The 12,095-nt window shown below is 36.6% G+C and overlaps 1 protein-coding gene across 1 annotated transcript in view; it reads right to left on the reverse strand.

The window, feature by feature from the left end:
• The window catches only part of sorl1 (sortilin-related receptor, L(DLR class) A repeats containing), a 310,727-nt gene that overhangs the window by 81,737 nt on the left and 216,895 nt on the right, over positions 1-12,095 (reverse strand). The window contains exons 37-38 of the mRNA XM_088011422.1: positions 306-410; positions 147-213 (exon numbers count right to left, since the gene is read on the reverse strand). Coding sequence (XP_087867548.1) covers positions 147-213; positions 306-410 — 172 coding nt within the window. The remainder of the gene's footprint in view (positions 1-146; positions 214-305; positions 411-12,095) is intronic.

The following is a 12,095-nucleotide window of genomic DNA, read 5'->3' on the forward strand; positions in this document are numbered from 1 at the left end:
CCAATCAGAATCCAGTAAAATTTCATAAAACCAAAAGCTCCAGTATACCTGCTGAAATGTTTGTAACATCTGGGCCAGTAGATGGCAGTGTTGCACAACTGTAAGAACTGAGTTTACCTGATCTTGTCAAGAGAATATCAGCATACCTTTCTGGGGAGTGATGGATTTAATCTCAGTCCAGTTCCCAACACCTCGACTGGTCACTGCAGCCACCTGGAAACATTTGGAAATCCATAAACAATGAAAGAATAATGTCAGCACTATCTTTTCATCTCTGACTAGAACAAGCCAAATTGGTTGCTCACCCTGAATCTGTACAGCATGTTAGGCTGCAGCTCTTTCACCTCAGTGATGTTCTTGGTGGATCTTTGAGATGTCCAATCATTAACCTCGTCCTCACTGTAATCAACCTGTCAACATGGAAGTGCACAGTTAGGGCCTTCAGATTTCGCCCACACATAGGAGTAATCTTGTAATTTTCCTCTTTTGGGACAGAAAGACTGGGGGTGGAAGGGGAATTCCTACCTACTAAAATACTAAAATTTACCCAAAATACTTAGGGTAAATTTTTTTGCCTCTAACGTGTATAGTGCTTAGAATAAAAAAAAAAAAAAACAATCATTAATTACAGTGGAATGGAATTTAGTGTCTTGCACTGTGAAAAGAAAATGCTGAAGTTTGGATGTGAGTGAAACAAAAACATTGGCTTTCAAGGCCCTTCCTTTTCTCTGGAGCATTCCATCTATTTTGAAACTCAAAACTTGGACTTTGTAATAATATCAAAATCATCCAGTGGACCTTGATAATTACTGTCCATGCATCTCAACATTTGAACATTCAAACATTATAAGTTTTAGATTTGTGACTTAATTTCTGGATATAAGAGTCCAACCAACAGTGTTGAAAAAAAATAAAACTTTTGAAGTCAGATTTCCTAAGATTTTTCAGATTCTGAATTGAAAATTCAGACATCGAAGGACAAATAATCTGTTGTAAAATATTTAGACTTAAAACCAGTAACAGCATAGGAAATAAATTAATTTTTTTTTTTTTTTTTTTTTTTTTTTTCTTTGCGGCAACATTTTGGCCTCAGGACTTTAGAAAAAAACGTGTTCATGTTTTAAGTTTTAAATATTTTGTTACAACACTGACATGTTTAACAATAAGAAATGAATAATGAGCAAGCTTGGGATTGGATAAATTAATAATTGCAGGTGTTTTTCTTCACCATTGTCTCTGAAAGTGTCGCACCCTGTTAGCGACATACACATATAAATCACAAATGTGATATATAAATATACATGTATATTTTGAAAAATAATTACTTTCTAAAAAGAGCGTGTCCCTTTTACTATATAATGTGCTTTATTCTTGGAATTGTAACAGATCATGTAGTTACGAATCATTTATGTCTGTATTGTAAAAATAACTTTTTTTTACTCATTATTACTGACAGCATAGAAAATATTGGTAATTTTAAAAACTTATACCAATATGTGCATTTATTGGTCTTCATTTCCCAACATGGCACAGAAAAATTCACAGTACTTAATATTTCTGTAACAATATTTAATAAAAACATGTTTGGAATGGAACATAACAGGGTGGAAAATCAACATCTTTGATTCTAAAATTTGACAATTTTCATCAATGGATGCTTCTTTCAAGTCAAAGAAGCATCCGATGCCTCTTTCAAGTCAAAGTATAGGCAGAGTATTTGCCCTTGCTCTATTTGGCAAAAACAGGTGATATCCCTGTAGTGGATTTTCTAATCATAGGTACTCATTGTTCCCCTCACAGGAGTCAACGGGGGTAACTAGTGAAATAAAAATAGGCAAATGGCAAAGACATCTGTTAATACCTCTCTGCAACTCTATTCCATCATCTGAATTTTTTTTATTTGACTTAAAATGATTACTTTTCACCCTAATTTCCACCCTATTTGGTACGTGAACCAAACAGGGTGGAACATAGCAGGGTGGACCTTTTCTAACTAATCTACCTGTAGCTCTTTATGTGGTGAACATTTAGCTAGTTAACCTTCAACAGAATAACAAACCTTTAATGACTAAATCTAAAATAATGGGTTTTTTTTTTATTCTACTGAATAAACATTTTCCACAATCTCTCATAAGAGGGTGGAACTTTAAGGTTGACTCAAACAGATTTAATGTATTTAAGAATAAAAAAGTAAGGACAGAGTTACAATTGAAGCTTACCTTGTTTTCCTTGCTTGAATTCACTTTAAAACCAATTGATGTCACTTCCAGTAAATGTTTTTTATGGAATTTTAGCCTTTTTGAAGGCAAAAAGGAAACATCCTAACATGGTGGAAAGTTAGTACTGGGACATGTAGAATATGAAAAAGATATCAAAAAAGAAAAATAGTTTTAATAGATAATAGATATCAATTGCATATTAATATAAGGTTCAGTCCAGTTAATCTATTTATTGAAGATAAACATAAAAAAATATACATATTTTATTGTTTAAACTTCATGAGGAAGTCTGTTACACTGCACTGTGGACACAATGAAATTGAGCATGTCAGTCACCAAAAAGGTGTGTAAAGAACAAAATAATATTTAAAAGGCACTTCATTTATAATGGCAAATATCTAAATCAGGGGTCCCCAAACTACGGCCCGCGGGCCGGATCCGGCCCGAATCCACATTTGGTCCGGCCCCCTGAACAATACCAGAGAGCATTCAGATTTTTTTTCCATTTCCCTTATTTTCCGGATTATGAGCCATTTATATGTGGATTTTTCTTCAACCACCAGGGGGCTCTTTAGCAGTAAGTGAATCATTGGAAGTCTCGGTTACTTGCGTGTCAACATTGAGCCCACAAGCAGCAAAATGAGTAAGAAACAGATCAGATGCCTTTGGAAAGTTTATTTACAAAGGGGAAAAGGCCCAGAGAAGAGACAGGAGAATGGATTTATCCCGGACCGGTAGGTGAGTAACATGCGGCGACCGGCTGCTAATGAGGCAATGAAGCTTAAAGCTGCTTCACCACTAGAGACCAAGCAGGCTGTGGATATAAGCAACACTTTGGTTGTCATTGTCTGTCATCACTTTCAGATGGGACCATCTTGTTGCAGAGAAACAAGCTCAGGGCTCCCGTTAGTCTTTATCGTGAGTTAAAATTTTCACGAAAGTAAAATGTTCGTTTTTGTGGCGCATCTGTTATTATCAAAGGATATATAAACATTACCATAGCGACCACAGTCAGAGAGCGTTTAGGCAGTGGTCGAGAGGAGATGAGTAGAGCTTGTGAGGCTTAAGTCTGGTTTAGACGGAAAGATTTATGAATTGTCGGCCGATTCTCCAAACCTCTGTGACCACAGAGCTGATAAAAGTACAAAAGGTTCGTGTGTCCAAGGCAGGAGCAACACGAACCGATTCCAGTCACAAACATCCTGATTCCAGAGGATAATCCAGTAAAACCCCCAACATAGCAGGAATTTAGAATAACCAAACACGGATGACGATGTAGAAGCAATAGTGACAGTTTGTGGACTCATTTTAAGAGATAAAAGACGTAACAAAAAGAAAAGGCGGTGGATGAAAGACAGCGGGAGCAGCCGCTCTATTTGCTGTTATGATTTGGAGGTGACTGTGTTTTTTCATAGTTAACATTTAATTGAATAAACATAATAATGACCTTTAGATTTAATAATAAACATTTCCACATATCATCTTCGATATCCACCGGACTCTCAGTTGCGCGATATGTCAGCTGTTTGGGACTCCCCTCTGTTCTTATGTCACCGCGCTTTTTGATTGAGAAGAAGAAGAAGAAGATTGGCTACCTGTCATATTCAACAGGTCGTATTCTCGTTCCCAGTCAGGGAAAACCCCACAGGCTGCGATAAAAGAGCCAAGACAACCCAAATAGGGCATATTCAGTATTTAGTGGGAACACCAACATGCAGAAGCCTTATCTGACTGTTCATCACCCCTCCACTCTACCTCGCGGGGCGCAAAAAAATCTCCATGTCTTGACTGGTCCGCGGTAAAAAAAAGGTTGGGGACCACTGATTTATCTCATGCTAGTAGCAGACACGAAGGATCAGCACTTTTACTATTACAGTTACCGTCCGGAAACTACCGTAATCAGTTCTGTTAAATCTAATCTGGGCAACTTTTTCTTTTTCAACCCTAATAAATGTGATATTCAATTGACCTATTATGACTCAGATTTTGGGTGTCCACCCCCCTCTGCTGCTGCTGCATCGCTGTGGAAAACCTGGAGTGGCAGGTTTATATGTGTATGTTTACTGGTTTAAAAAAACAAAACAAAAACTTTGGGGTTGTGGCTTACAGTCAAGTGTGGCTCATAATTCGGAAAATACTGACTATAATCCTTCCTGGATTTTTTTCTTTGAAGAACCCAGAGGGGGTTATTTAGTTATTATTTATTTCATTAATAGTGTTATTATTTATTTCCTGACTTGTTTTGTGAAGAACCCAGAGAGGGTTATTTGATTGTGCTTTCTGGAAAACAATATATTTTTACATTTAGGCACTCCTGCGATCGTCACACTTTTTCTGTTACAAACTGATCTAAATGTATAATTAAAATACTTTGTTGTAAATATGTGGTACATTTTACAAAAAAAATCATTGTAAGCAAAACATGAGGACATGAAATGTTGCTGCAAAAAAAGAATCACCCAGTTAGTTCATACAGATTGTAAAACTCATTTAGAACTAGAAAAATAGCTGTTCCTAGCGAAACAGCCGTGAGAATGCATATTTGCAGAATGACTGCTGCAGAAATGCAAGAAAAAGTGGAGACAAGCATAAAAAGTAGAAGAAAGGAGAAGAAATAGAAATAGTTGAAACAGTTGAACAGTGAAACGTAGCAAACAGTATAAATTAGCAGAAGCGGAAATCAGTACAAAACCAGAAAAAGTTGAAACACTTGAACAGTGTTTCAACTTTTTCCTATGTTGCTATGGCAACATAGGAAAAAGCATAAAATAGCAGAAGCAGAATTTATTACAAAGCCAGAAATATTTGAAGAAGTGAAACAGGAAAAACTAAAAGCATAAAAGAGCAGAAGAGGCAGAACAGTTTGATATATGAATTGCTAAAATTGATTAAAATTGCAGAAGACCTTAAAAGATAGTAAAACCAGTAGAAGTAGAAGGCATACAGAAAAGTAGACAAGCAGAATGCATAGAAAGAGATAAAAAACAGGGCACAAGAGAAAAATACATTGAAAGAATAAGAGAAAGTGTGACATGACTGTACTCCAGAGAAGTTTGACAGAAAACAGAAAGACCTGTAGCAATAATAGTAATAATTCCATAAAGTAGACACACATGGCTACATTTTAATGCATAAATTATTTCTCTACAGTGAAATATGTATGAACAGCATCATTTTGTTTGTCAAAAAGCAGAAAAAGTTCAAAAACGACAGTTACTAGAGTGCACACTCAAGCAACTGATGTCAGTTAGTGAATTCCACCATGTATTTCAATGGGGCAGAAATTTGCAAAAAAGGGCAATTATTTCAAAAAGTGCAATAGTGAAGTTTACCAAAAGTCATAGCATAAATCTCTGGAAGAAGCTGAATGTTTTGATATATGAATTAGTACAATTAGTGAAAGACAGAAGTAGTTAAAGAACGAAAAACGTACGGAAGACAGAATAATAATAATAATAATAATAATAATAATAATAATAATAATAATAAAGAAATAATGAAACACTAGTAGTGAGAATGCATTTGAATGCATTCTCACTGAAAATCCACTAATCAGTGAGAATGCATTACTGCATTCTCATTTATTAAGATCCTGCTCACATTTTTCGGTCGTTAACTACCTCTGCTATCTTCAACTAATTGTGGTAATTCATATATCAAAACGTTCTGCTTCTTCTGGAGATTTATGCTATGACTTTTGCTAAATTTCACTATTGTATTTTTTGAAATATTTGCCCTTTTGTGCAAATGTTTTGCCCCATTGAAATACATGGTGGAATTCTCTAACTGTTGTCAGTTGCTAGAGTGTAAGGGCCACGTAACTTTTCCCTTCTCTGGTGGGGGGGCCGGAGATTGTTGACAGAGGGGGGCGTTTCTCGATTGATTTATACCCAGAAGGCACATGGGCAAAACCCATGAGTGAAACGGTCACTGGGACTGACTAGTATATATTCCATTGAGGGAATATAACTTTAACATATTAATTTCTCATATGTTAACATAAAGGCTCATTTTGAAGCATAAGCTGCTACTTACAGGCATTGCTTCGAAGAATTCAACCTGGAATGCGGTGTTCATAACAGACACGTGTGTTCATCTGCTCTACCGCTAGCAAACAACCATACTAATTAAATAACATAAAAGTCAAGCAGTTCCCTAAAAGTCCAACAGATGGCAGCAATGCACCCCACAGTTTACAAGACACACTTCCTGCTAAAGAGCCCCCTGGTGGTTGAAGAAAAATCCACATATAAACCGGAAAATACAATAAATGAAAAAAAATCTGAATGCTCTTTGGTATTGTTCAGGGGGCCAGACCAAATGTGGAGGAGGGCCGGATCCGGCACGCGGGCCGTAGTTTGGGGACCCCTGGTGCACACTAGTAACTGATGTTTTTTTGTTTTTTTTTACTTTTCATGGTTTTTGACAAACAAAATTATGCTGTTCCTGCATATTTGACTGTACACGAATAATTTACACATTAAAATGTAGCCACACATGTCTACTTTAAGAAACTACTGCTATCATTGTTACAGGTCTTACTGTTTTCTGTCAAACTCTTCTGGAATACAGACATGTCACACCTTCTCCTATTCCTTCAATGTATTTCTCTGCTGTGCTCTGTTTCAGTCTGTGTCAGTATTCTGCTTATCTACCTTTCTGTGTATGCCTTTTGCTTTACTGGTTTTACTGTCTACAAAGATCTTTTGCAAACTAATCAATTTTACCAATTCATATATTAAAATATTCGGATTTTTGTACTAGTTTTTGCTTTTTGCTATAACTTATTTTCAACTCTTTCAGGTTTGTACTAATTTCTGCTCTTCTAATTTAAGCTTTTTGCAAAGTTTTCCTTTTCAGATTTTTCAAATATTATAGGATTTATACTTATTTCAGCTTTTGCTAATCTATACTATATATTTTGCTGTATGTTACTATTGTACTTTTTCCAAATATTTAAGGTTTTATACAAATATTCTATTTGTCTACTAGATAGATAGATAGATAGATAGATAGATAGATAGATAGATAGATAGATAGATAGATAGATAGATAGATAGATAGATAGATAGATAGATAGATAGATAGATAGATAGATAGATAGAATTTCATTTCTTTTTGTTTTTCTGAGGTTTTTCTGCTCCTTCTAATTTCTACTATACATGGATGTAGCATTTTTTGTGCTTTTTTCCTACTTATGCTTTGTTCAGATTTTTTTAAACTAATTTCTGTTTCTTCTAATTTATATCTTTTACTTTTCACCTCTTTCAACTATTTCAGGTTTTATATTAATCTCTGCTTTTGCTAATTTGTATAATTTTTTTCTATTTTTATTAGTATATTCTTCAGGGTTTTTTGTTTTTTTTTACTAATTTCTGATTCTGCTAATTTTTGCAATTCTTTAGCTAAATTTCACAAATTGGCAAAAGATGTCTACCATGCATGACAGTAGCTTTCTTCTGCTTTTTTCTACTTCATATGCTTTCTTCTGCCTTTTCTTGCATTTCTGCAGCAGTGATTCTGCAAATATGCATTCTCACGGCTGTTTCACTAGGAACAGCAATTTTTCTAAAGGCGTTTTCACACTGCAGGGAACGGTACGGAACGGAACAGTTCCAGCCCTGTTGTGTTCGCATTACACTGAGGGCGCCATCGAAGCGGTACCGGACGTCATTATTTTTGAAACTAAACAATGGTTTCGATGTAGCGGACGACTGTACTCGTTCATCAGCGAGTAAGCGTTGGAAAAACAATACCTCATTCATTAGACCAGGTGATTGCACTTCAGTTGAGACGAATCCATTGCTAATTAAAACTAGTAATAAAAATATTAAAAAGAGCACTCTTTACAAAATAAAATACAGTTTAGTGAGAGCCAGCTGTCAACGGAAAATCAACGTCTGACTCCATAACAACCAGCGGCCAATCAGCTGCTGGTTCTAAGCAGAACCGCTTGGCCGGCACGATTGGAACCACAGCTCTTGTGGTTTCCATGGGGCCGGGTGGAACCGGTCGCAAGTTGTAATGCTAACACGCTCGGAACTGTTCCGTACCGTTCCGTGCAGTGCGAAAGCGCCTTAATTATATTTAGAATTTATTGAAATGTATTTTTTTTAACTAACAGGAAGTTTTATTCTAAACAGGAAATTGAACTGTGAGATGTTTTGTTTTAAATTGGTTGTCTCAGCAGTTTTTTCTGTTATTTTCTGTTAATTTCTTGGTTGTTTGTTTCTCTGATTGAGCCTCTGCAGTGTCTGAAAAATAAGCTTTCATTTTTGAAGCTCCTGTCTCTACATAACCCATTTCAAGAAAGAAACTGATGATATACCTCATGCATGAAAAAAAAAAAAAAATTCACAGCTGTTTGCACCAAGTTGGCCAACAGGACTATCAAAACTCTGAGTCTGAAGATGAAGCCCAAAAAGCATTTTGTGCATAGTGTCCTTGTTTGGTTCTGTCATACTGGCTTCATTTACTAAAGTAAATGGGAATTACTAAAATCTTCCTACACTGAAGATAAAAAATGAGAGAAAACAGAAAACTAACAATAAATGGATATAAGATCAGAATAATGTACATTTCAGAGAAGTTCAGTTCTCATGTGGACCAGATGCATAAAAAGTGGTAAATCGCCCTTTATTGAAGTTTCATAAGTCAGATAAAAGTTTCACAAATCCCACACATGGTTTTAAATCAGAGGTCTCATTCTCACGCCTGAGGGCCAATTGCGGCCCACAGGACGATGTCTTGTGGCCCCCACCGTGGTATGAAAGTATAACATTAGTGCGGCCCACAGGGTGAGCAGACCTCTGAAGGAAGTCCGGCCCACCGTTCCTCATCATGGCTGACATTCTGTGCTAGGCTAAGCTACACTGACTTCATGCACACTACGCTTGTAACAATAGTGCGGCGGATGATGGACCAGTCCGGTACCAGTTGCCCTTCCCTGCAGTCGCCATTCTGGTACTTTCTAACAAATGCCACGATCAAACACAAAGAAAGGCGACTTCTACCGGGCTGCTCGTCATCCGCCGTGCTGTTTTGACAAGTAGAAGCACTAATGACGTCACGCGCCAAGACGTTCTCCATAAGTTTCTAGCTGGCTAAAGACTTCTATGAAATGTAGAACAAGAGCGACACCAAGTGGAATAAACTTAGGGTGCGTTCACACTGCAGAATAAAGTGACCCAATTCCGATTTTTTTTTTTTTTTTTTACATAATGCGACCTGTAACTGATCTTTTCATGACAGTCTGAACAGCACAGGTCAGATTATTTTCAAATGTGACCCATATCTCACATTCACATACGGATACGTATCTCTGATACGTATCCGATTCAAATGTGACCTAACGTCCAGGCAGCATTCATCCGAACTGAACATCACTGATACTCAACAAATTCTGCGTCCTGTGTTAGAATTAAAAACAACTCACCCTGAACTACCATAATAGATATAATGTATGTAATAAAAGAGTGTCATTAATGAAGGGGAAAAAACTCAATCCAGACTTTAAGTAAGTTTCAGGTCTGGTACACAGAGTATGGAGTAAAAAAAAAAAATTCCCAATTATTCAATGAAAAAATAAAAAAACTAACCTCAGTTAAGTAAAATAAAACCGTAATCAAAATCTTTGGAATTGTAATGATTTCTTTTTCAAAAACAAACATTTGTTTAAAGACCTTTTTTTTTTTAAATTAAATAACTCATTTTTGTCTTGTGAACTTAAAAAGGTATTTGCCAAACACAAACTTTTATTTGCATTCATCAGAAATCTTTCCTGGTGATTTTGGGTGCTGCCCACATCGTCATGTGAGAATCACAAACAAAAACTTAGATTAGCAAGAAAAGATTTCTGACATGTGCAAATAAGTTTGTTTTGCGAATAATTTTTTCACTTCATGAGACAAAAAAGTGTGATTTTAATTTTAATGTGTTTTTTTTAAGCAAAACTCAGTAGGCTTTTCTCATGGTGACATGCATTAACAATTAATTTTTTTATTTTTGTATTTTTTTTCTGCAGTTCCACATTAAAGTTTGATGCAGCTCTGCTTTCCTGAATGGACTATCTTCATCTCCACTGCAAGTGTAGCAAACAGGCAGCTGTTTATATAGATTACAGTACACTAAAAGGTTGCATTGTGCCCTTGTTGTGCCACTATTATATTTTTAATAGTGTAATTCTGTAAAGACAAAATATGTCTGGTGGTTTAGCTCTGATTTACATATCTTGCTAAATATTGCAATACTTTCCTGTAACAAAATAGACCTGAAGAAAAAAACTGGAAAATTCCTGCAGAATTTTTAAGGACCCTGCCAAAGTGTGTCCATCACTTTAGACCCAGCGTTTTAGATTTGCCCTGAGAAATAGATCCATGCAAGTCTGACATACATAACGAAATGACTCACCACTAAAATACAATGGCTAAATCCCAAGTCAGTATAATTCAGTCCGAGACCGACGACTATGAGCTTCTCATGTGGTTCTCAGTCATGGTCCAAAATAGAAAACATGAAGAAAGTTGGTAATTGTTTATTTCTGAAAAAAAAATATTTTCATACTAAGGATTTTAATTTACACTCAAAAATTCAGAGAAGTTATAATTTTATGTAAGCGAAACATGAATAGTCATGTTTCCCACAATATAATAATATTGTGGGAAATATTATTTCCCACAATATTTCCCATATTGTGGGAAATATGTTCCCACAATGCATTGTGAGACCTGACTGCTTGCTTGTGAGACTACTCACTGCCTCTGTCTATTATGGAGAGCCATTAGGACCCGTTGCTATGGTAATTAATTATCTGCACCTGGGCTGGCTCTCTCTGTCAGACAGGATGCTGGAGACAGAGTTTCTATACTTGTGAGACACCCAGCGTCGGTCTCCAGGACCCTGACAAAAAACCATAAGCCCTAGGAAAATTTTGAAAACATTATAAGGGACCAGGCATATGTATCTATGTCATGACCAACTTTGAGATCAATAGGCCGCTATTTGTGCCTGTGAGGGGGAGTTAAAAAGAGTTTTGGAGTCAGACCTCCACTGTGCTGTGTGTGTGTTTCAGAGAGAAAGGTTAGTGATTCTGTGAGACACTCAGCCTAAATTTTTGTAGTTTTTCTCAATTTATGTCATCATTTTATCTCAGAATCCCACTAAAACTAATAGCTCCCTTCTCAGCATCGAGCTGCATGATTTGATACCACTTTTGTGGGTGGGCACGCAGTGGTATGAGCCGCATTAACGGTGACAGAAGAAAAATAAAGATTAATATAGAGACATTCTATTGGGTGTAGAACAATAGATACCTGCCATGCAATGCATGGAGGCAGTGACTGACTTGCTTTGCAAGTCAGTCACTGCCTCCATGCATTGCTATGGGCAGGCCCCAATTACTAATAAAATACCTTACATATGCACAGCTGTATGCTCTATGTAGAGATGTTCCTTAGCTTTGATTGTATATCTCACAATTTTGTAATTTATCATTATTTATTAAACTCTGAAAGCTTGTAAAAGCTTTGTTAATATTCTGTCCTATAATGTGGTTATAGATGTGCCCCTTTTTTATTCTTTTTTTTTGAGCACCTGTCCCTTTAGTGGTCTCTGCACAGCCCTGATCAGGATTAAGTAGTTAATATGCTTCCGGTTGGACAACTTCAAATATGTAAGCTAAGCTCCACTGTTAGCCTCCATGTTTACTTCCGCAAACACTGAGCACTTCTTCTTTTTTATGGCGGTTGGCAGAACACTGAGAACGCTGACGCTATTGCGCCCTCTACTGCGCATGTGGGACACTTTCTGGTCGTTTGCCCGTTCAGACTGCAGAGCACGTACAGGTTGCATATGTGCAGCATTGTGAACGGCCCGGCA

Source organism: Poecilia mexicana, unplaced genomic scaffold (genome assembly GCF_051168715.1).
Source record: "Poecilia mexicana isolate PSO_F unplaced genomic scaffold, ASM5116871v1 scaffold_13, whole genome shotgun sequence".
NCBI lineage: Eukaryota > Metazoa > Chordata > Actinopteri > Cyprinodontiformes > Poeciliidae > Poecilia > Poecilia mexicana.